We start from the raw sequence: 24,728 nt of genomic DNA, 5'->3' as shown, positions 1-24,728 counted from the left end.
CCTGTGTCTCCAGCCGATTAGCTTCAGATTTTCCTTTATTATTTTTCTTTTGTAAATAAAAAGCACCGAGTTCCAAAGTAAAAAAAAAAAAAAAAAAGACAATTGACTGCAAGGACTACGGGTTTAACCCACAGATATATAATAGTCTCTTCATGACTGCAAAAGCAAACAGTAGTTAATTTTTTTTAATTTGTTTTTTAATCCTCACTGGGGACTATTTTTCCAGTGGTTTTTCAGATAGGGAGGGAGGGAAAGAGAGAAAAACATCAATTGGTTGCCTCCTGTACGACCCCAACAGGGCTGGGGATTGAACCACAACTGAGATACGTGCCCTTGACTGGAATTGAACCCAAGGCTCTTTGATCCTCAGGCCAATGCTCTAACCACTGAGCAAAACCGGCCAGGGCTTTTAATTTGTCTTTAATTTTTTTTTGTTTTTTTGTTTTGTTTTGTTGGTACGCGCCCCTAGTGGGAACCAAACCCGGGGCTCTCTGGTCCCACAGGCCGACGCTCCAACCACTGAGCCAAACCGACGTGGGCTGTCTTTAATTTTTTTAACCTTGGGTATCTACTGCAGTTGTTCTAGTCTAGATACTATATAATAATAGTACAAAACTAAATTTTATTTCATATCAGTGTTTAGACTATTTCATGATGTTCTGCAAGGAGGTCCCACTGCTATGTTACCACCTGCACAACCCTTTAGAACCATTAAGCTCTGACTACAAATTTCACTAATGCTATAACAATATTGAGCTTGGAGCTCTTACTAGGATTACCCACTAAAACTAAGTACATTGGGGATAGAAATCAGAAAAAGGAGTGGGCAGATTGAATCATGGAAAATAAAGGCTCTATATCAGTATGAGATTTCTAAAACTTGAGAAATCATGGACACCCTGTACCTCTACCCCAAGATTACTCTAAATATCTCATTTTGAGAACATTGGTCCCGGCCCTGGCCGGTTTGGCTCAGCGGTTGGAGCGTCGGCCTGCGGTACAGAGAGACCCGGGTTCAGTTCCCGCTAAGGGCACATACCTCGGTTGCAGTTTGTCCCCGGCCCTGGTTGGTCGTGCGGGTGGCAGCCACTCGATGTGTCCCTTCACATCGATGTTTCTCCCTCTCTCTCTTCCTCTCTCCCTCCCGCTCTGTCTGAACAAAAAATGCAAAAATGTCCTCGGGTGAGGATAAAAAAACAAAAAACAAACAAACAAAAAAAACATTGGTCCCAAAATCAAAGTATCTTCCATATCTACTGTTTTATAATTTAAAACATTATAAAAATACAACTTTTGCAGTGGTAATTTGCAATTGAAGAAGCCTCATAAACTTGGGTACTCGGACTCTAGGAATCCCCAGAGGTTCTCAGAATCAAGCTGGTGAAACAGCACCCTAGAAAACACCTGAAATGCAAACTGAGGGCATTTTAAGAGGGCAGCCAAATATAAATGCAATTAAAGCTAGGAGCAGGTGAATAATATGAATTAGCCAGGAATGGGGTCTAAGAATAAGTCTTAGAAAATGACAAAAAGTAAGATGTTTGAGGCCATCCAAAGCCTGCTTCTAGTATTTACAAAGCTTTGGATCTGTTTTTATCTCCCCTCTCCTATTACCTGCCCATTATCCTCTCCAACCATATTCGCAAAGATGAAGGAAGACTTCCAGATACCTTTCCCCTGTGTTTCACTTCATAGTTTTCACCTTCCCCCTAACTTTCCTGTTGCCTGGTTATAATTATAGCTTTCTACTCTCTAGCCTTTTGGTGATTTTTCCTCTAGGCAATCATTTATAGTGATTTCCAACCCCATCCTCAAAGCTCCAGAACATCTTAACTATTCTTATTTCAAAAGACCGAAACTCATTTTAATTCAAACAAAGTTATACATGCCGAGTTATTGTGCTTCCTAAAATTATATTACTGCAGAATGGTGGTGTTAAGTAGAAAAAAAATGCATCACTTCTTGCAACGCTTTAATCCTTCATCACCTCAGATACATCTAAATGAGTACAATTTCAAAGGCTACGTCTTCCCTACTCTACCATTTTTTACTCAGACTCCTACCTATTGGTCTCACAAAACAAAGCTATCGAGTCTCGGAATAGAGAGGCACTTCTGAGATTCAGGCACGATTAAGGGCCACTTCTCCATTCCGCAGGAAATAGAACTGAACCAGGGCTTGGAAGGAAGCATTTCCCTTGAGCTTCCTGTCAGAAAGGATCCCTTCCCCCACAGCCTCTGTCCTGAAACCCACAGTGACACACACACATATTCAACTCCCACACTTTATTGGGACAAAGGAGAAAGGAGGCAGACCAACACCACAGGCCCACCCACCAGGGGTGCCCAGGCTTCGACACTTAGTACAACATGAGTACATAATAAATACAGGCAACATGGGATGGGGGAAGTTGGGGAGATTCATACACAGGAAGGGGACTAGAGACCCTCTGGCCTTGGGAACTGAGGCATATACTGTTCTGGCAGTCTACTTACAGGTGAAGGTAGATGGGGGCTAGATTTCCAGTTTGCAGATAGAAAGGGAAATGTTCCCTTATGTAGATGGGGAGGAAGAAAGAGACTGCATGGAGCAATTCCTTTGTATATATTTGGAAAAAGAGCAGATTTCAACTTTACAGATGGGTATGGGAAAGAAGAAGGAAAATTTATTTTACACATGAGCAGAAATGGATGTGGAAGGAAAGTATTTTGCAGACAGGGAAAATTCTTCTGGGAAAACCAGTTTACAAGGGTTAGTATTCACAGGCCATTCCATTCCCAGGTGACAGAAGGGAGAGACATATGAAGGAAAGGAAAAGGACCTAGGCCTACAGAACAAGAGAGGTATACCCCACAGGTACCAGCCCCTCCACTCCATCCCGCTCACAGCGGAGCCAGTCCTCATCCACAGTGGTGATGACATGCAGCACTTCCCCACGCTGGAAGCTCAGCTGGTCAGGTACGGCAGCAGTGTGGTCACAGAGAGCACGGACTGCCCTGTGAGGAGCCAGAGGGAGATGCTGAGATGAGGCGAGGTGGGGGTGCTCAGCTGTCCCAGGCCTCACCTTCCCACTGTGTGGAGTGTCCCTTTGGTTCAGCTCAGTGAACATTGATGGGGCTGTGTGTACCAACACATGGATTCTCTGTGGGGGCCAGCCCTCTCCTGAGCTCCAAACCCACTCTTCAGCTATTTAGTTGACATGAGTTTCACTTCTCTGGTACTTCAAATTCAACAGATGCAAATTAAACGACTCATCTTAACTGTAATCCAGTCCCTCCTCTTGTGTCCTCTATACAGGTAAAGAGCACTACCTTCCACCCAGTTGCTCCCAGCAAAAACCAGGGTTTCTCAGTCCTCATATCCAATCAGTTTCTCAGTCTTCATATCCAATCAGTCACCAAAACTAGCTAGGTGCTTGTATCTTCCACTACTCGATCTCTTTCTCATCGACTCCACTGTCCCCACCCTAGTTTAGCCATCTGTCCTCTCTCTCAACTACTGCATATAATCTAACTGGTATCCCTTAACCTCTTGTGACCTCCCTCCCCAGCTCCGTTCTCCACACAGCAGTCAGAGATCCTTCAAAAACAAGCAGGCAGCCAGGCCAGTGTGGCTTAGTGGGTGAGCGTCGACCCATGCACCAAGGGGTCGTCGGTTTGATTCTCGGATGGGGCACATGCCTGGGTTGTGAGCCTGATCTCCAGTTGGGGGCATGCAGGAGGCCGCCAGTCATTGTTCTCTCTCTCACTGAGGTTTCTATCTCAATCTCTTCCCTCTCGCTTCCTCTATCTCTAAAACCAATAAAAATATTTAAAAACAAACAAACAAGCAGGCATATCATTCCCCAGCTTAAGATCCTTCAGTGGCCCCAGGGCCTCACAGTGAGGTCCAGGTCCTGCCTGTAACTGGCCGACTGAAGCCTCTAGCCTCCCATCACTGCTGCCAGCATCCTCCACTCCGGCCACAACCAATCATGTACCCACAGTTCCTCACTTCACTTGAGCCTCTCCACCTTCGCATCCTGTTCCCTCTGATACATGCATACCCTACACCATCACTGGCCCTTCCCTGAGTCCCCATAACTGGGAAAGAAGCCCTGTCTATATGGCTCCAAAGGACTCAGTCTTCCTTTCCTACAGTCTTCCGTACAGATTTTGACCACTCATTTATTAATTGGTATCTCCAATTAACTACAAGCTCCTTGAAGTTGGGGGCTCCAATATGTTTGTCTTTGTATTCCCTCCCCTAGTATAATGCTTAGCACATAGTAAGTACTTGAAAAATATTGCTGAATGAATGAACAATCAAGAAGCCTCATTCAGTGGATTGAGAAATCAAAGGAAGCAAGACTCCAAAGTAGAAGCAAACCCTGGTACCAAATTAGAAGACCCCACTAAAGGCGAGCATAATCCCTGAGGGCGTGCACTTGGGCACATCGAGGTACATAGTTGTCACTAGACACCACCCCTGTGCCAAATGCTTTTATAAAATTATGTTTAGTCTCTATAACAACCATAGCAAAGGTATAAATTATCCTCTTTACAGAGAAAGAAACTGTGGCTCAGAGAAATTAGTTCACACCATAATAGATAACAGAGATGTAATGCAAACTACACACTGTCTGAATTTACAGCTTTTAAACTACCTCCCCTCCACTCTGTGAAGACAGAAATGCATATATATATGAAGACACACATATGTGCACACCAATGCATCCTGCATGATCCTCCTTACCTGTGGGTCTGCACCATGCTAGGTGCTGAGGCCTCAAGCTCCTCAGGAGAACAGGGAATCTCAGGAGGTGCCACCCTCTTCACCAAAGCCAACACACTCACTGTAGGAGGCAGCCAGCTGGATGGTCTCCTGGAGGAAGGGACACAGGGTCACAGAGGTCACTCCACCTCCAGAAGAAAATAAAAAGACAAGAACACAGGACTCTGGAGGGAGACAGAGACTGAGTGGCCTGACTATATTTCAAAAGAGATCAGGAGTTAGTCACTGCTAAGGGCAGAGTGACAGTTAGGGTGAGTAGGGAGGTGAAAACAAAGGTCTACAACACCAAAAGTCACTAAAGGACCTATGGAACCAGTACACTCAGAGACCCAGAAGATCACTAGAGTGCCCAAGGCCATTAAAGAGCCACCAATGGTCAAACCCTGGAGCAGAGCTCAGCAAATAATGTTCTTTTTTCTAAAGGGATAGATAGTAAATATTTTTGGCTTTGAGGGCCAAGAGGCAAAATGAAGAACATTGTGTGGGTGCTTATATAACCACTAAAATGCAATCTCTTAAGAATGTAACCATGTTTAGTTCATGGCCGTAGAAAACAGACTTCCAACTTCTGACCTGAAGGATCACTACAGTCTCATATTTGGGTGATTGGGGGCTCTAGGACAGGGTCAGAAGTCCTGAAGAGGACCAGGTACCCCATTACCTGGACTTTAGAGTTCCACTTTCAGTTTCTGTGAGGCCCCCAGGCACTCCAAACAGTCTTCCTAGCCACATGCCTCTGCCTGGTGTTGAGTCCTCTGTGGGCAGCGACCTCTCCTGTGCTTCCTCAGCCGCAGTCCTGTGACACCTGGATCCCCACCGACGAAGGGAGAAGCTCTCGGTGCCCCCAGAGGCATAGACCCGGGAGGCCTGGGTCAGCTGCTCCCACCAGCTGCCTGGTTTGGGAGGGCTTGAGGGGGCTGAAGGGCCTGGAGGGGTCTCCCCAGAAGCCCCACGAAGGCTCTGGGCCAGCCGACCCCCCAAGTGCAGCATGGCTTGCACAGTCTGCTGCAGGGCTGGAGGTGAGCCTGGGGGGGCAGGAGCCTGAGGTGGGCCCAGGGGCAGGTGGTGGTGGTGCTCAAAGAGCAGGTCCAAGTGGAAGGTGAGCACCGACAATGGCTGCAGCAGGAGCAGCAGCTCTGTGGACAGGGAGGGGCAGCCACCCCGGGCCATGGAGAAGAATCCAGTAGGCAGGTACAAGAGGGATAGCAGGCCTGGAAAAAGCAGGCTAATGTTAGCCCCTGCCCTCAGCCTAGTCCCAGAGTACTCCCTGCCTCGGCCCACCCGTCAACAAACATCCCCCAGGCCTCATTCTATGCCAGGCACTGGATCAGAGAAGAGAAGAACATGGTGGGGAACAGGACTGACACATTCTTGCCCATGTAGAACCACAGCCTAGAGAAGGAGGCTCATACAGAACAAGTGGTGATAAAAAACTGAGTAACAGAAAGGAGGACCAGGCCATGGGAGCAAAATGGGGTGTGGCAGGTGACCTAGTCTTGAGGGCAGGGGTGAAGCCTCACTGTAGAACCCAAAGGATAAATGAAAGTTAATGAGGAGGGACAGGAAGGTCTATTCTAGGTGGAGGGGAGAACCAGAAAGGAAGATTGTCAAAGAACTAGGAAAAGCCCCAGTCTTTGAGGCAGGGGAAGGAGGCAGAGGCCAAATAATCAAGACTGGAGGTTAGAGTGAAGATTTGGGTCTTTCTCCCTGTGGGCTATGAGACTCCTTCAAAGAGTTTTAAGCAGAAGAGTAATAAGATCAGAGAGTGGATTAAGATCATTCTGGCATTAGTGGGAACCAGCAGAACAGATCTCCTTCCCTCACAGCCTAGCAACCCCATCCTCTCCCATTTGAACCTCTGACCTGCATCTTCCTGGAGACTGGAAAACCATAGCTCCAACTGCTTAGTGCTAGGGGAGAAAAGAGGGAACAGAAGTTCAGGGAGATGGAGGACTCCGGCCCCCTCTGGGTAGGGGGCAGGAGATGAGATTGGAGCAGGAGAGATCTCTGGGAACATGAGGAATCACTACTATGTCCCACCTGAGATACCCCTGCAGTCCCCAGGCCATGGGATGGGCACCAGAAAGAATGCCACTCACTTGAGGAGGCCCAGGATGAAGGCGTGAAAGCGGCTTCTGCTGCTACTCAGTGGGGCCAGACGGCTGACCTGGCTATACAGGGTTCCAAAAGACCGGGTGCTGGAGCCTGGGGACAACCCGAGCTGTCAGCCAAGTCCAAGCCCTAGCCCTGCCCTGTCCCAGTCCCCGCCCAGGGCCCAGTCCCACACTTCACCTGGCTTCACTGATGCCTCCACCACGCTCCAGGGGTTGCTCCTGCGCTGCCCAGTGATGAGGTCCTTTCGGAAAGGCTTCAGCCCGTCAGCCACCAGAGCATGGAGAGCCGGACAGAGAGTGGTCAGCACCAGGTAACCCACATCTGGGCTCAGCCGGCTATCCCCCAACTGGGCCTGGAGGCAGTGCAGTGGGCATGGGTCCATATGAGATACCAACAGCACCCTTTTTGACAACTGTTCTGGGCCCCCAAAGCTACACTCATCTCCTCACCCCCAACACCCTCCCACAGACAGCTTCACCTTCTGAACCAAGTTTCTGGCCGCCCCAAAGTGTGAGATGATTTTATCCACTGAGGTGCTGACAGCTATCAGGAGACCTGGGAAGGGGGAGGGGAAAGAATAAGTATCAAAGTCCCCTTCTCTGTCCTGTGGATACCCAAAGGACTTGAAGAGACAGGTGGTTTATGCAATCTGACCCTGAAGGGGAGGGCCGCAGTGAGGGGCAGTTGATTCTGAAGCCAGGGTTAGGGTGTCCTACCTTTTTTCTGCTCCTGCAGCTGGCCAGTCCCACTCTGGGCTTCTGCCATCCACAGTCGCTGGGCCCTGGGTACACAGGCGAAGGACCAGGAACTTCGGACTGCAGGAAGGCAAGAACGTGGTGACACTTACCAAGGGTTACTTCAGGAGTCCAAGCTTTGGCACTCTACGGATCCACAGCGCCTCCACCCTTTTACAGCTCGTCCCGGGACCCTGGAGTGAAATTCTGCTCAGATCTCATCACTCGCTGTCCCTCTCCAACCCCATCCCCCGTTTTTATTTCCATCTCCAGGGCCCAGCTCCCACCTCCTCGATCGCGGAAGTCCCGGTGCAGGGACAGCCGCACTCACCTCCCGCCTGCCCGCCAGCCTGGCTGGGGCCTATAGGGCAGGAGATGACAGGCAAGGGAAGGGAGGGGCACCTGCCCACGAAGACCCAGAGAGCACGTGGGGAGCTCCGACCAATGGAAAGACAGACAAACGAGAGTGGAGGAGAGAGGGAGGGACTGGGAGGCTGGAAGGCGCCGGAAAGGGGAAACCCAGGTCCCTAGCCAGCAAATCCGAGGAGAGCGCTCCTGCAGCCCACGTGAGGTTGGTCTAGGGAGGAAGGCGTGACCAGCACCTCTTCAGCCAAGGGCGTCGGGTAGCTTCACCCTACGTTTCCCAAGTAAGGTGGGTGGAGGGGGGGTCGGGCCCAAACTGCACTGGCCAGGGAATTCTACAGAGGGTGTAACCCAAGGTCCCTAACAATGGATTTGCTGGGACCCCCTTAAACTGAGTATGAAAGCTGGACAAGCCCACTTCCATTATGCCGGGGCCAGACTCCCCAGAACCAGTGAACTTGCTAAGAATCGGCCACAGGTCGAAGGGCGGGCCGAACCGAATAACACGGAAAAAAACTAAAACGGAGGTGTGAGCTGGACATAGGAGTGTGCGGGGCGGCCCGCCTGGGGCGTAGCCTGCGGGGCGGCCCCGGTCCGTCTTACGTAGCCTGAGTGGAGGCGGTGGGCTCCTGGTCCAGCGAGGGGCCTTCTGCTGACGAGGTGGCGGTGGCAGCGGGGGGGCGGGTACCTGGCGGGGTGGGGGAGCCGCGGCAGGGAAGGTACTACTTCTGGGAAAGAGCGGGGACAGCAGCAGTGCCAGCTCGGGGCTGGCCAGGCCGGACAGAGCCCCCCGAGCCGGAGGCGAATAGGCTCCCACGGGGGACAGGCGGACAGGCAGCAGCTGCTCCTCTGAGGGACTGGGCGCCCCCAGCAACCGCAGCCCCGCACCGGGCCAGCCGGCCAGATGCGCCAGGAGCACAGACCCAGAAGTGCCCGCGCCCCCACCCTCCAACAGGGGGCGCCCGTCGGCTGAGAACCGGAAAACCAGGGGCGGAGGGAGCAGAAGGGGACTGGCTACAGGCGCGATTAGCGGGGCAGATGCGGAGGGAAAGGAGGGCAGCAGAACGGGCAGCCAGGCAAGGAAGGGCGGGAGAAAGAGGGAGCAAAGAGTTAGTCCCGTAACCCAACGACCCACCCAGTTTCCCTTTCCCGGAGCGCTCCCTGGTAGAGGGGGACGGGGAGAATGGGTGACACAGAAAGGGCGTTGGGATATAGGGGGACGGGCTGTAAGCTTTGGAGGCTTGGGCAAGGCTGAAGCCCAGCCCTCCTCCCTCTTCCTCCAGTGGCCTCTTACCCTCAAGGCCGGCCTGCGCGCCGGGCTCCTCCGGCTCCTTCGCGGCTGGGGCCTTCTCGCCTGACCTGACTGCCCTGCCTTCCCCGGGTTGCCCCTCCGCTATAGGCTGCAGCCCCGATCGGTTCTTCTTCCTCCGGGGAGGCACGGGAGGGGGTGGGGGTCGGGGAGGGACCAAGGCCCAGCCAGCTGGGGGGTCTCGGGGTGGGACTGGCGGGGGCGGGGCCCGGCTTCGGGACCGAAGTTCCTTAAAGGTGGTGACTTCCCGGGGAGCCGCTGGGGAGCTGCCCAGCGACCCGGTGGGGGGCTGCTCGGTGTCGGGCGAGAAGACTATAAGCCAGTCACTGCGGTCTTTCTTGGCCTGCGTCACGAGGGGCAGCCCCGGGCCCCGCTTGCGCTTCTGGGCGAGCTCATGGAAGGACGTGATTGTCCGGTGGGGCACCGGCTCCTCGCTGACGTCACTTCTCCATCCTCCATCGCTTTTCCCTGCGTCTGTTTTCAAGCCAGAATCAGTTATTCCTGTGTTGGTTTTCCAACCGGAGTCACATTTTCCAGGTTCAGTTTTCCAACTACAGTTGGTATTCCCATTGATTTTCCAACCACAGTTATTGTTCTCAGTGATTTTCCAGCCGGCTTCCGTTTTCTCTATGTCAATTTTCCAAATGGGGTTGATTTTCCAACTGGGTTCGGTTTTCCCAGCGTCGATCTTCCCGTCATCTGCCTCTGGGAGCTCGGAGGTAATGAGGTCCTGCTCCCCACCCTCCTCCTCCTCCTCTAGCCCTGGGTAAGGGAGGTCCTGGCAAGTGGTAAGAGCATTGCTGTTGGAGTCCAGGCCAGGGCCGGGTGGAGATGAAGCTCCAGAGCAGGAATCAGGAGAACAGCAGAAGCTGTCGGGAGAGCAGACGCCAGGGCCTGCGGAGGCCAGAGGGGAGTCCTGCTCCAGGAGACTGGTGCTAGGCTGAGGGTGGACATCTTCGTCACCAGGGAGGTCCCGTGAGTAGACTGAAATGGGGGATTCATCAGGGCTAAGATCTGAGCAGGAGCTGAGCGAGGAGGAGCAGCCCGGATCCGAGGGAGAAGCAGCCCCCTCTTCCTCCTGTGCTGGGTCCTGCCTGGTTTCTAGGCCTGACCCGTGCTCCTGGCAGCATCGGCAGGGTACGGCTGGACTGTTGGAATTGGCGTCCACCAGGGTCCCGCTGCAGGGGCCCCGGCTCTCCTTGCCCCCGGTGTCCCCTGGGGGAAAGGATGTGCTCAAGGGCCCCTCCCGTAACTCAGGACGGCGCGACAAGTGCAAGCCCAGAGAGACATGCTGGAGGTGGATGTGGTTGAGGTTGCAGAGTAAAGCCCTCTGAGGGGACAGCATAGTGCCAGCGGCGACGGAATGGCCTCTAGAAAATCAGGAAGACCGCCTCTCACATTCGCCTACCTGGCAACCGCAGATGCTGACCTAGAAGACAGGGATGTGAAACCCAGCCAGTGAGGGTTCGAACCGCGAGAAGGGCACCGAGGTGACTGACAGGCCTGGGAAGGCGCTAGCTGCTATAGACAATATTCAAATGAGATGCAAATGACCATTCACTGGCCTTTAGTTTCCTCTGCAGTGTTTGCAGGTGGAGTCGAATGTAACCCCCGGGGAATGGGGCGGAGAGGATCGGAGAATGCGGCTGCGCTCTGGATCCCTGTGGAGGTGCGGGGGCTTGAAAAAGGATGCTGCCCAGAATGGACCCTAGGTCCTCTCTGCCGCAATCAATCCCAGATTAAGGGGCCAAGGGAGGCCCTGCCCAGATGCTCTGAAATGGGAGGCAGAGGGGAGGTGCGTCTGGCTGGTTAATGCAGGACAGGGTCGGGCGTGGTGGGTAAGAACTGAGCAGCAGTCTACAGTCTAGCCGATCCGCACAGACCCTACAGGGCTTTAGCGTACAGCCCTTGTACAACTCCACCCTGCTAGAAACCCGGCGTTTCTATCCATTCTCTCCGCACCTGTCTATCATCCAGCCACCACCCCACCCCTATTCATTTCTACTACCCCCTCTCCTGCCCCACCCTGCATGCCCGATCCATTCATCCACACCCCGGGCCGAGCCCTCCTCACCAAGGTCCTCCTGCAACCGGTCCAGGCGTTGGGCTTCTGGGCTCCCACTGTCCCTGCACTGACTGGAGGGGAGGGGCGCGGTGCTACAACCCGCCAGCGGCTGCGCAGCCGCACCCCTTCACGCATGGGCGTGGCGTGGCTCAGACCCAGCCCCCTGCACTTGATGTCTTCCTGTCACCCACCTAGTCCTGATTTGCAGTTTTTTGTTTTTGTTTTAATATTTTTATTGATTTTAGAGAGAGAGAGAGAGGGAGCGAGAGACAGAAACATCGATGAAAGAGAACATCGATTGGCCGCCTCCTGCATGCCCCCCACTGGAGATCAGGCCCACAATCTGGGCATGTGCCCTGACCCGGAATCCCAACTGGTGACCTCTTGGTTCATAGGTAGATGCTCAACCACTGAGCCACGCCAGCCAGGCTGATTTGCAGTTTTTGATATGTTCTAAGCTTTTGGTCCTAAAGGGTCCGGAAGTTAAGACCTGCAGCCCTACCTTCTGTGCAACCACCCCACCCAAACTGCCCACTCTGGCCAGAGCTGCATCCCTGGCTGGTGCACCCAAGAACAGAACCACGGGTTGGAGAGTACAGCAGGTCCTGGAATAATATCGTTTCATTCATCCTAATTTCCTTGTAGGGTTGAGAAAAGAAAATCGATTCCAGGTAGGTCCACTGTGTGGAGCTTGCACATTCTTCCCTGTGGGTTTTCCCCTGTACTCAGGTTTCCTCCCACATCACAGATAACGCAGGTGAGGTGAATTGGTGTCTAAATTGCCTGAGTGGGTGTGGATATGAGTGGGCCCTGTGATGGAAGCGCCTACTGTCCAGGGTTGGCTCCCACTTTGAGCCGCCCAGATAGGCTCCTGTCACCCACAACCCTTAACTGGAGTAAGCAAGTTGGAAAATAATCTTACCTGGTTTTGCTAGTTCCTTAAATGTGTGTATAGCTCACATTTATTTGTGTTTAATATGATAAGTGGTTTTTTTTTAACTCCCACACTAGCACATTTTTTCATTTGTTCAGATAAGAATGGGAGGGAGCAGAAGAGAGGAGAAACATCAACGTGAAAGGGACACATTGAGTGGCTGCCTCCTGCACGACCCAGCCAAGGCCGGGGGTAAAAACTGCAACCAGAGTACGTGCCCTTAGCGGCAACTGAACCGGGGTCTCTCTGGACCGCAGGCCAACGCTCTAACCACTGAGGCAAACCAGCCAGGGCATAATCAGTATTTTTTTTCTATCCTCACTTGAGAACGTTTTTGCATTTATCTTCAGATAGAGCGGGAAGGAGAGAGGGAGGAAGAGAGAGAAACATCGACGTGAGAGACACACGAGTGGCTGCCACCCACACAATCCCAACCAGGGCCGGGCACAAACTGCAACCGAGATCCGTGCCCTTAGCGGGAACCGAACCCAGGACTCTGTGGTCTGCAGGCCAACGCTCTAACCGTTGAGCAAAACTGACCAGGGCTTGATTTTTTTTTAATTTTTGTTTTCTTTATTGATTTGAGAAAGAGGAAGGGAGAGGGAGAGATAGAAACATCGATGAGAGAGAGAACATCGATTGGCCACCTCCTGCATACCCCCACTGGGGATCGGGCCCACACCTGGGCATGAGCCCTGAATGGGAATCGAACCAGTAACCTCATGGTGCATGTGTCGATGCTCAACCACTGAGCCACACTGGCCGGGCTGATTTTTTTTTTAATTGATTTTGTTTAGAGAGGGAGGAAGGAAGAGTTAGAGAAACATCCATGTGAGAGAAACACATCAAACTGGCAACCTAGGTATGTGCTCTGACTGGGAATCCAACCCTCGATCTTCTAGTCCACAGGATGACACCCCAACCAACCAAGCCACACCAACCAGGACCGGTGATGTTTTTGGGACCAGAAATAGGCCATAGAAACTTAACTTGTCAATCTATATCAATTAGCATATAGCAAAATTCACTGCAGCATCCAAGAACCTATGGCTGACGTTAAGTGAGGATTTACTGTCATTTATTGAAAGCCTGCCCTCCCCACCCTGGCAGTTTTTAGGTCACTTTTTCCGCTTGTAGATCTTCTGTGCTAGCCTCAGGAAGATGACTGGGGGCAGGGGCGAAGAGTACTGCTCAATGAGATCCATAAGGCGGCTGTAACAGTCTTCCTCATACTGCAAGAACACAGCCTGCAAATTCAGCTCCTCGTAGAGTGCTTTCACCCGCGCCACCTTCTCAGCCTCTTTCTGCCCATAATTCTCCTAGAAGGGGTTGGAGACAGGAAAACAGTATTAACCTTCCTCTAGTGCTTCCAGGTCCCCTCCAAACCCCTCATCCATATATTCCAGAACATCTCCAATGCCATTCACTTGATTCCTGCCTCCAATTTCGTGTCTCTGAGTGTCTAGGATGTTAAATTTTCCCCTCCCCATTCCAAATGCTCAGATATTGGCTCAGCCCTCAGCTTCCCCTAGCACAGGGGTTTCTCGGCTTTGGCACTGTTGAAATTTGGGACCAGACAATTCTTTGTTGTGGGAAACTTTACACTGTAAATGTTTGGTAGCATTCCTGGCCTCTACCCACTAGAGAGATACCTTAGCACATGCATACACACCAAGTTTTAACAACAAAAAATGTCTACTATTGTCAAATGTATCCTGGGGTACAAAACTGCCCCCACTTGAGAACCACTGCTCTATCCCCTTATCAGCTCAGGGATCCACAACCCTCTCTTGGGTACCTGCAGGATCTGACGCTGTTCCGGAGAGGCCCGTTGCAGACACTGAACCACCAGCCAGCTGCATTTGTTGTCCTGGATGTCAGTGCCAATCTTGCCCATCACACTGGAGTCCCCAAAGAGGTCAAGGTAATCATCCTGGGCAGGGGAGCAGAAAAGGAGACATGAAGAGGCTCTAAGATAGAGGAGGAGGCAAGTCAGAGCCTGTTCTCTGGTAGTGCCTCATCTTCCTACCTGAATCTGAAAGAGCTCTCCGATCTCCAGCAGGATCTTCTTGGCATTGGCATGCTCCTTCTCCCCGTCAATGCCCGCCTACAGTGAAAAGTAAGCCAGACACCAAAGGTGCCTTCGTCTTCCTGGCTGCTTCCTCCTGTAGGGTCCTGCCCAAGTGCAGCCCCAAATCTTCTCTGCTCTCCTTTCAGACATCCCTGGTTTCCCTGATCTTGGAAGTCCTAAATGATGGTCCAACCTCCATCCTACTTAATTTCAGCTAAGCCTTCCTGCAGGCAGAGATTAATCCACTATGGAGGTTCTCAGACTATCTCTTTTTTCATGAGGCTCAGTACAAGGGTCATTGATTCATCTTCATAATCTTTTTGCCATTTCCAATTTCTTTCAGGATGAAAAGGAAACTTGGAGAAGTAAGGTCAGGGTAGGCAGTCAATCCCACTCACTGCCTATAAATCCACTCCTCTCAGCCTAAATCAACTCCTCCCCACTCCTGTCCATACTCTGTGATGGACCAACCACTTTCATATCATTTGCCTCACTTAACTTTTTGTTTGTTTGTTTTATATCTCACTTAACTTTTATAACAATTCTGTGAGGCGGGGATTTTATCTCATCTTACAGCTGAGGAAATAGTCAAAGAGAATATGTAACTTGCTCAAGGTCACACAGCCATTAAGTAGGGGCACAAGACTGTCCAAAAGCCAACATTAGCAGACAGCGGGGGTGGGGAGGCTCACTCACCATATACATGGCAGCAGCTACAGGAAGGTAGAAGGAGTAGAAAGCTGTCTTATACTTGACAATAGATTTGTACCTAAGTAGGGGGAGAAGATAAAATCCTCAAAATGCCCACCTGGAGCCTTCCCCCACTGTCCAGATATGGTTCCCATTGTCTCTCACCTCTTTTCAGTGAATCTCCCAAGATCCACGTTGCCCTGTGGGGCTGTGATGAGGTCCAAGGTCTGTCCAAGCTCAGTCTGATAGGAACACTAAGGCAAAAAATGGCCCATGAACTGGGTTTTCTCCAGGACTGGGGAAGCCCGAAATCCTGGGCACCACATCCCATACCAATTAATAAGTGGGCAGTCAGAAGGGCAACAGGAGGGAGAGAGGGCACCAGAACTCAAGGCCCATATTCACACATACACAGTCCTTTACCACTCCTTCCAATCACACAGGGACAGAGACCACTCCTTGCTATTTATCACCACCCTTCCCAACTCCCTCACTTTCTTCCTCTTCCATGCAAAACTAGGTATTCCCTATGCCATGAAACCAGCTACGTGAGAATGTCCTGTAGAGGCCAACGCTACTGAGGGCAGCCTCTGGGCAGGGAGCTCCGGTCTGCAGCGTACCTGCAGGAAGAGTTCAATCAGGTTCAGGTAATAGGGCTGCTCCCGGCAATAGAGCTTCAACAGTCGGTAGATACATGCTTCCAGAAGCACAGAATCATTAATGGCATCCAAACCTATGCCTGGCTGTAAGGGAAACAGAAAAACAAGCAATCAGTCTCTGGCCTAGGTTCATACCAAGAATCTGTCACTCTGAACACCTCAAAAGGTCCTATGTAACCACCTTCCTGTGACCCATTTCCACACCCACTGCTCCCTACTTTACTGCCCACTTTACCTTCTGATACCAGCATATCTGCCCCCGTCGGGTAAGAGATGAATCCATAATGTCGTCTGACACCAGGAAGAAAGCTTGGAGCTAGGAGGAGAAGGAAGAGTGGAATAAGACCCCCCCAGGCTCCTTATTACTCTCCCACCAGCAACAGACATGATCTGGAGGATCACTGAGTTGAGAAGGAAGGCCAGGATGGGGAGGCCAAGGCTAGTTATATGACTTCTTTGGCTCCAGCCTCCCAACTAAAACACTCTTGTGTTTGTTTGTTTTTAATCCTCACCAAGAATATTTTTTTAAATTGATTCTAGAGAAAGAAGGAGAGAAACACTGATGTGAGAGAGAAATATTGATCAGCTGCCTCCCATACACACCTGACCAGGGAACAAACCCAAAACATAGGTATGTGCCCTAACAGGGAATTGAACCCACAACCTTTTGGTTTATGGGACAATGCTCCAACTCAGTGAGCCACACTGGCCAGGGCAAAACACTCTTGTTTTCAGAGTAAGAGACTACAACAGATCTCTGACATCTCCAGACAAGCAACCCTAGACGATCCCTGGTATCAGGGAGGTGATGAAACATCTTTACATACTGTACTCTTCTCTTACGAAAACTTCAGTGAACACTTAAAGTAAGATTTCCTCATGCAACTTGACTTCACATGCATGATTTCTGACACAAAATGCTGTTCCCATGTCATCCCCGGCATTCTGCTTACACACTCCAATGATCAGGACCAAAGCCCCACCTCAGAGAGCTAAGTTTGGGGGTGCAGGTATAATAGTACAGAACTGAAGTCTGACTCCTGCTAACTTGAACCCATGGATCTTAAACATCTTTAAACATTCTTTTATTTTGTTTAATATATTTTAATTGATTTTTTAGAGAGAGATAGAAACATTGATGTGAGAGAGAAAAATCGATCAGCTGCCTCCAGCACATCCCCCACTGAGGACTGAGCCTGCAACCCAGGCATGTGCCCTGACCAGGAATCAAACCAGACCTTTCAGTCCATGGAATGACATTCAATCCACTGAGCCACAGGGACTGGGCCTAAATATTCTTTTTTTCTAAATCCTCACCTAAGGATATTATTTTTCCATTTATCTTCTGACAGAGTTGGAGGGAGAGAGAGAGAAACGTCAATGTGAGAGACACACTGATTGGTTGCCTCCTGCACGTGCTCCAATCAGGGAGGGGATCGAAACTGCAACCCAGGTATGTGCCCTTGACCAGGAATTGAACGAGACCCTCCGGTGTGTGGGCAGACACTCTAACCACTGGTCAAGGTCTTATTAGCTAATGTATAGCCTGATTATAATCATGAGGAAATAATCAGACAAATCCAGACTGGATTGTGAGCCCCTCTACCAAACAACTGGCCTGAACGCAAAAAAAAAAAAAAATGTCCTGGCCAGTGTGGCTCCATTGAGCGTTGTCCCAGGCACAGAGAGGTCACCAGTTGGATTCCTGGTTGGGGTACTTTCCAGGATTTCAATCCCCAGTAGGCTGCAGGAGGCAGCCCATCGTTGTTTCTCATTCATCAATGTTTCTCTCTCCCTTCCTCTCTCTAAAATCAATAACAACATTTTTTTTAAGTCAGTTATGGCCCTGGCCAGTTTGGCTCAGTGATTAGAGCACTGGCCTGCAGACCAATGAGTCGTGGGTTCAATTTCGGTCAAGGGTACGTACCTCAGCTGCAGTTCATCCCCAGCCCTGGTTGGGTCATGCAGAGGCAGCCAGTCGATGTGTTTCTCTCCCTCTCATGGATGTTTACTTTCTCTCTCTCTTTCTCACTCTTGCTCTCTCTCTCTCTCTCTGTTTCTCTCCCTCCTTCCCTTCCTCTCCCTCTACCTGATAATAAATAGAAAAATATCCTCAGGGGAGGATTAATAATACAAAGTCAGTTATGGCCCTGGCCAGTTTGGATCAGCAGTTGAGTGTCAGCCTGTGGACCAGAGAGTCCCAGGTTCGGTTCCTGCTAGGGGCACGTACCACACACACACAAAAAAAGTCAGTTATGATTGAGAAGACTCTTCTAGATTAAAGATGGAAGGAAAACTATCAAATACAATGAATCTTGACTGGATCATGTTAAAAATATTACTTATAATATACATTTGGGGGAGCTTTAGGACTAATTAAATATGAACTATACATTAGATATAACATTATATTACACATATATTAATTTACTATAATATTATTATATCAATGTTAAATATCTTAGATATTGCTATGGTCTGAATGTATCTCCTATAATTTGTATATTGAAATCCTAACCCTCAAAGATGATGGCTTTCGAAGATGGGCCCTTTGGGAAGTGATTAGGTCATGAGAATGCGCCCTCATGAATGGGATTAGTGCCCTTATAAGAGACAGCACAGAGCTCCCTAGCCACATCCACCACATGAGAATATAGCAAGAAGATGCCAGCTATGAACCAAGAAGCAGGCCCTCACCCCACCATGCCGGTGCCCTGATTTTGGCCTTCCCAGCCTCCAGACTATGAGAAATAAATTTCTGTTATTTATAAACTCCCCAATCTCTGGTATGTTGTAGCAGCCCAAACAGACAAAGGCAGATGTGATAATGGTATTGTGGTTATATAGGCAAATGTCCTTGTTTTTAGGCAGCCAATGCTAAAATAGAAAAAATAAGAGGTTGAAGGAGATGAGGTAGAAGTAGATAGAAGATAAAAGCAGAAAATATAACTAAAATCATCCAAGTAAAAACGGTGGACAGCTCAAATGGCATCTTAGACAAGTGATAGCATTTCAGCCATGTTTTTAAAAACCCACTCCCGTGATAGCTGGCTGGGGAAGGAGGTGAATAGATGGAGCTCAGGGGATTTTCAGGATGGTGGAACTATTCTGTATGATACTGTAATGGTGGCTACAAGACACTATGCATTTGTCAAAACTCACAGAACAGTATAACACAGAATGAACCCTACTGTAACCTTCGGACTTAAGTTAATAATAATTCATTGTAACAGATATACTGCACTAATACAAGATGTCAGTGATGGGAGAAACTGTGGACAGGAGCAGGGGGATATGGGAACTTTGTACGCTGTGTGTAATTTTGCTATAAACCTAAAACTTCTCTAAAAAAATAAATAAATAAAAATCTTCCAGCCCAGCCGGTGTGGTTCAGTGGTTGGGCATCTACCCATGCACCAGGAGTCACCAGTTCGATTCCTGGTCAGGACATATGCCCAGGTTGTGGGCCAAATCTCCAGTGAAGGGCATGGAGGAGGCGGCCAATCGATGTTCTCTCACATCAATGTTTCTCTCTCTCCCCCTTCCTCTCTCTCTAAAATCAACAAAGAAAAAAAAAAAAAAAGACACTCCCAGGTGAACCTAGTTGCAGGTAGGGTTAATAAGAACTGATTCTACAGGTGAGTTGCTGGCCCTCAAGTTCTCCCCTCCCATGGCCCCACAGCTCTGCTATTCTTCTCAGCCCTGATCCTCCTGCCCTTACTTCCTTGCCTCTCACTTCCAAGTGTATGGGCTCCTCGGCCCCTCCTGATCCCTACAGCAACACCCAAGTCACCCAGAGCCCTGTCCCTCAGTGATACCATTGTCCCTTTACTTCCTTGGAGGCAAATCCCCACTCACTCTCTAGCCCTATCTCCCAAGCTCCTATCTCCCATGACTGGAGTTTCAATACGCACAGGACAGACAGTTCTACCTGCTCTGCCAGTATTAAGATTACAAAGTGGCTGGCTCTGAGCTCATCATTGCTCCCAAGCCAGCTGCTCCTTTCCTTAGACCAGGAGGAAAGTGACCTAGTTCAATCTCTGCTTTGGAATAATCTTCTGGAAGAACTACGTCAGCATAATCCATCATCTACCAAGACCTTAGCGTCTTCCCTTCTGGGCTCACTGCACCCCTCCCAGCATCCAGTCCCCATGTCACAAATGAAAGCTTTAAGCCAGATCTGCAAACCATACACCTTTTGGGGCCAAGTGAGCTGGGCAGAGGAGACAAGGAACATGGGAAGTGAAGCAAAGAGAGACAGACCCAAACAAGAGACCACATTCCCTCTCTTGAGGAAGTGACCTCAGTTCAACTTTGGCCAATTGCTGCAATAGGTAATCTGGACCCAGATCTAGCAATTTTCTAAGTGATGCTAGAAATTTGAATTTTTACGTGAAATCCCTTCTTTGTTAAATTTAGGAGATTTAAATTTTTTTTTTTTAGTTTTTTTTTTTCTTTATTGATTTTAGAGAGAGAGGAAGGGAGAGGGAGAAAGAGATGGAAACATCAATGAGAGAGAACATTGACTGGCCGCCTCCTGCATGCCCCCCACTGGGGATTTGGCCCACAACCTGGGCATGTGCCCTGACCGGGAAACAAACTGGCATCCTCTTGGTGCATGGGTCGACGCTCAACCACTGAGCAACACTAGCTGGGCATGAGACTTAATTTTAAAACAGTCTCAAAAACTATCAATGGGTTGCCAGTTTTCAATCTCTGCTTTGGAATAATCTTCTGGAAGAACTGTGTCACTTTACTCACAGAGCTGATGCCTCTATGCCCAGTTCCAAAGCCCTGGCCCACAGGTAGTCTGCAGGCGAAATATGTACCTACTGGCAAAAGAGGTTCGCCACATTTGTTAACCCATGGAGTAATTCACTGTCTAAATTTAGCTGTGGCACAATAGAGGCACAGAATCACAAATAACCAAGAAATGAGTTTCAGGACCATCCCTCCCCTTCCCACCCAAGGCACCCCCACATTCTGGTAAACCTCTCCTCCTGCCCTTCCCCCATCCTTCTCACCAGTTCCACACACCAGCCCACAGTTATGGCCCGCTGGATACTATCAGCATCCTGTTTTTTTGGTTCCACCAGATCCTGGAATGTTGTCAGCACAGTCATACCCCGTTGGTACTTCCCTCCAATGACATTGTACTCCAGGACCTGAGGAGCAAAGCCAGAGGGACAGGGTATCAGGATTCACAAAGCAACTACTCTGAGATTTCTTCTTGCCTGGTCCTACTTCCAACCATGGTATAACTTTAAAATCCCCCTTAACCCTGACTCCTTCTCCAGGGAGAGTCTGAAATTTCTACTCTCTTGATTATTTCCCCCAAGTCCTGGAACACAGAAGAGTTCCCCAGTCCCCAGGTTCTCTCTGCATTGTATTCCTCAATAAATATAATAGGGCAGGTTAAAACCTGCTCCCAAGTCCAGGGTGGGGCTTGAACCAGGGAAAACTCTGTTCATGCTATAGTACTGGCTGGCATGCTCAGGTTTCTCCTTCTCAGGTTCCAGCCCCATCCCCACCTCTCTTAGACTTCCCCTCATAATACATCCCTCCTTTCCCAGACCCTTTCTTCTACCCACAATTCAACCGATTTGCAAAAGAAAAGCCGCTCGCCCTGGCCGGTTTGGCTCAGCGGTTAGAGCGTTGGCCTGTGATCCGGAGAGACCCGGGTTCGGTTCCCACTAAGGGCGTGTACCTCGGTTGCAGTTTGTCCCCGGCCCTGGTCGGTTGTGCGGGTGGCAGTCACTCGATGTGTCCCTTTCACATCGATGTTTCTCTCTCTCTCTCTGTTCCTCTCTCTCCCTCCCACTCTACCTGAACAAAAAAAAATGGAAAAATGTCCTCAGGTGAGGATAAAAAAAAAAAAAAAAGGAGAAAAGCCTCTCACTGTGTTGAAGACAAGCCCCCACCCCTCAAAGTTAGTCAGAGGAGAGCTTGGAGAGGATGCAAGTTGGGGGACCCATCCCCCACTCCTGCAATGGTGTCTTTACCTGTTCATTTTGCCTTCTGCTGCCCTGCTGACAACCAGATCTAATTCACTGGAAATATTTCCCTTTTAAGCTCCATCCCAGTGTAAACAAACATCCTCCTTTCCCTTGGTTCCCCTCAGACAAATGAGACAGCATTAATAAAATAATTACTAGATACTCCAAAAGAATTAGGTAACTTAAGTATCCCAGCAATAGTTACTATCCCAGAAAAGAGGTTTCTGACAATATACTAGCTTCACTCAGGCCCACCTCAGACCGCCTTCCTCCCTGATACCTGCCAACGTAACACCTTACGATATCTGGCCTTCACCCTCAGGGGCTTCCACCCATGCAAAGCAGTTTGGATGGCCCAGCAGAACCACAAGGCAGAACTGATGTGGTACAGGCCCCACCAGAGCTGACCTGGAGTCACTCAGGTAAAAGCCTGCCCCCACACCTGTCAAAAGTACCCCCAAAACTGTTTCAAAGTTCCACACATACATAGAATGACCAAAGATTCACTCCCTCAAGTCACAAATCCCTCACCTCCTTGAGCCGGGCAATAGCATCTCCTGTTTCTGGGTGTCCCATGTCATCCTCAGTCAATGCCTTGACAATATGGGAGAAGTGCTGGATGAAATCCTGCTTTTTTTTATCACAAACATCCAATTTCTGGTCTCCATTCATTCTGAGGGAGGAGTAATGTATTCTGAGGAGAGGGAGGATGAATCAGAAACCTGTTCTGCTGCTCCCCTCCCCAAAGACCTTCACCCCTATCACACTCACCGAGGCTCCTCTGTCCATGCTTGGCACCAGCAGCGGGCACTGTGCCATGCCCCCAGTACTGAGCCCTGGCGCACAAGGGAGAGCCGCTGTAGGGGACCCAGCCACCTCTCCCGTGGCACCCAGCAGGAGGCTGGTAGCAAGAAGATCCCCATAGATCTCAGCCAGCGGGACAGGGGCATCATGGGGACAGGGGGTGGCACAGGGAGGAGGCACCGAGCACTCCCTGCAGGGACAAGCACCAAAGGCAGATGCATAGAGCCAGCTTCCATGGTCACCCATACCACCCCCAACCGTTTACCTCCAGGCCCTGGACCCACCCTCGTCTGAACAGAGCTTAGGCATTTACAGAAAGAAGGAAATACAGGGAACAAAAAGTATGGCTGTTGGCTGAGACTCAACTGATCACACTTAAAATAAGATGGCAAGAACTTACTGCCACCTAACTTTATCCTCCTCAACCATCAGCTCCCTCTTTGGCTTCCCACAAATCCTAGTGTACAGCTAGAAGGGCCCAGAGGAAAGTTCCTCAGGCTAGGGGCGGTTAGGACCCTTAAATCATCCTATTTCATTGAGGTTCTAGGAGGTAAGAAGATACGTAGGCAGTGGCAGCGCCAAATCTAGAACCCAGATCTCGCCTGGAAGGAAGGGAGGGGGTGGGTGTGGAGGCTCTGAGATGCCCCAAGAAGAGCCGGAACTCCTCAGTGCTACGGCCAAGTGGTCTGGGGCTCTGAGACTAGGCATCTCAACCCCCACGGGGAGCGCTGGGACTGCGGAGACAGTCTCGGAGCAACCCTGGGCGAGTGAGGAGGGTTCGCAGTAGATCAAACCTGATTCGGGTATATTGAGGAAGGTGCCGGGAAAGCACACGACAGAGCTCCAGAGATTCCGCACCTTGCGAGGGTAAGCCAGTCGGGTCCACCGACGCCCAAAACGGGAAACTCCGACCCAATAGATAGGGACTCCTGTGACTCAAAGTATCGGCTCCAGAAGTAAGGTTGAATCGCTAACCCCTGCCCTCGGACTCAGCCCACAACCACTCTCACCTGTTCTGTATGCCGCTCTTGGCTCCGTTGGCCGGAAATTCTTAAAGTTATACCCACTCCGCGCTCAGCGATCTGGGTCTAGTAGTTCTTGATCTTCTTTCACTATAGACAGAAATGCCTCATTAGACTACAGTTCCCGGCATGCCGCGGGAAGGACAGAACGCGCGATCTAACGCAGGCTGGCTGGGCGGGGACGAGTTGGCTGATTGGCTGCTACCCCTCGTATGAGCATGGGCCCTGTAACCGAGAGCCAATGGCAGGGCTTGCCCAGGGCCTTAATGGAGCCGTACTGAGAGGAGGGAAGGGTGGATGGGATGGGATGGGATGGGATGTGAAACAACAGTTGTGATTGTGAGAGAGGCTGGGAATGCCCTCCAGTCTGGTTCTTGGGTGTCACCTATACTGATAGAAGTAAACTGCCATTTTAGAAAAAGCAAGTTCCCGCCCTGGCCAGTTTGGCTCAGCGGTTGGAGCGTCAGCCTGTGGTCCGGAGAGACGCGGGTTCGGTTCCGCTAAGGGCATGTACCTCGGTTGCAGTTTGTCCCCGGCCCTGGTTGGGTTGTGTGGGTGACAACCACTCGATGTGTCCCTTTCACGTCGATGTTTCTCTCTCTCTCTCTCTCCCTCCCACTCTAGCTGAACAAAACATGGAAAAATTTCCTTGGGTGAGGATTAAAAAAAAGAAGAAGAAGAAAGAAAGAAAAAGCAAGTTCCCTTTTGCCTCCTGTCCGCCCAGCCTGCTATAAAGCTAGGCATGCCCTGCAGCTTGGGACCTAGAATTTGGAGACTGCTTCCTCTGGGTCCGCATGCATGAATAAAGGAACCTCCTCGCTTCCTCCAGTGTTCTGTCTGAGTCTTTTCTGTAACCGTTTTGTTCCCTGACCGGGAAATGACTCACAGGAGCAGACGATTACCACCAGTGAGGTGAGCCCAGGGGCACTCCATGGAGCCCTGTGATGAGGGAAGCGCATGCCCTGGTCATTTCTGGTTCCTGCTGTTTCAGGCTCCATGGCCAGTTGCCTGCGAGGCTCATGCCCTACCCCGGCTGCTGAGGGAAACTAACGGGTCCAGCTTCAGGACTGGTGAGTGCCCTAGGGACCAGGATCCCGAATACAGGCCCACCCTTGAGGTGGAAGGAGAGACTGATCACCTCTCAGGTCTTCTGGCCGCCAGGTAGGGCAAGCCCTAATGGAGGGAATGTTTCA

General features: G+C 50.4%; 2 protein-coding genes across 9 annotated transcripts; both read right to left on the bottom strand.

Moving 5' to 3' along the window:
* Positions 1-2,270: 2,270 nt before the first annotated feature.
* RUSC1 (RUN and SH3 domain containing 1) lies at positions 2,271-11,416 on the bottom strand. Of its 4 annotated transcripts, XM_036272500.1 has the most exons (11): positions 11,369-11,416; positions 9,280-10,723; positions 8,589-8,999; positions 7,605-7,703; positions 7,367-7,443; positions 7,066-7,240; positions 6,873-6,978; positions 6,637-6,683; positions 5,435-5,984; positions 4,735-4,863; positions 2,271-2,996 (listed from the first exon to the last, which is right to left on the bottom strand). In XM_036272500.1, exons 2-11 carry the CDS (start codon positions 10,637-10,639, stop codon positions 2,828-2,830), a joined length of 3,123 nt encoding a protein of 1,040 aa, XP_036128393.1. In that variant the 5' UTR covers positions 10,640-10,723; positions 11,369-11,416; the 3' UTR covers positions 2,271-2,827. The 4 variants fall into 4 exon arrangements, with proteins under 4 accessions (XP_036128393.1, XP_036128392.1, XP_036128390.1 ...); XM_036272499.1 differs by lacking the exons at positions 8,589-8,999; positions 9,280-10,723; positions 11,369-11,416 and adding an exon at positions 7,954-8,020; XM_036272497.1 differs by lacking the exons at positions 8,589-8,999; positions 9,280-10,723; positions 11,369-11,416 and adding an exon at positions 7,954-7,995 and having other exon boundaries at positions 7,605-7,816.
* A 1,938-nt stretch (positions 11,417-13,354) lies between these two features.
* FDPS (farnesyl diphosphate synthase) lies at positions 13,355-23,559 on the bottom strand. Of its 5 annotated transcripts, none has more exons than XM_036272503.1 (10): positions 23,524-23,559; positions 22,241-22,403; positions 20,738-20,878; positions 15,949-16,029; positions 15,675-15,797; positions 15,220-15,308; positions 15,061-15,133; positions 14,323-14,400; positions 14,092-14,226; positions 13,355-13,612 (listed from the first exon to the last, which is right to left on the bottom strand). In XM_036272503.1, exons 2-10 carry the CDS (start codon positions 22,379-22,381, stop codon positions 13,412-13,414), a joined length of 1,062 nt encoding a protein of 353 aa, XP_036128396.1. In that variant the 5' UTR covers positions 22,382-22,403; positions 23,524-23,559; the 3' UTR covers positions 13,355-13,411. The 5 variants fall into 5 exon arrangements, with proteins under 5 accessions (XP_036128396.1, XP_036128397.1, XP_036128395.1 ...); XM_036272504.1 differs by having other exon boundaries at positions 22,241-22,382; positions 23,524-23,543; XM_036272502.1 differs by lacking the exon at positions 23,524-23,559 and adding an exon at positions 23,372-23,517.
* Between the last annotated feature and the right edge of the window lie 1,169 nt (positions 23,560-24,728).

This window comes from Molossus molossus, unplaced genomic scaffold (genome assembly GCF_014108415.1).
Source record: "Molossus molossus isolate mMolMol1 unplaced genomic scaffold, mMolMol1.p scaffold_m16_p_20, whole genome shotgun sequence".
In the NCBI taxonomy this organism is placed as follows: domain Eukaryota; kingdom Metazoa; phylum Chordata; class Mammalia; order Chiroptera; family Molossidae; genus Molossus; species Molossus molossus.
The sequence above is the reverse complement of the archived record's forward strand: the minus strand, read 5'-3'. Positions and strand labels throughout refer to the sequence as shown.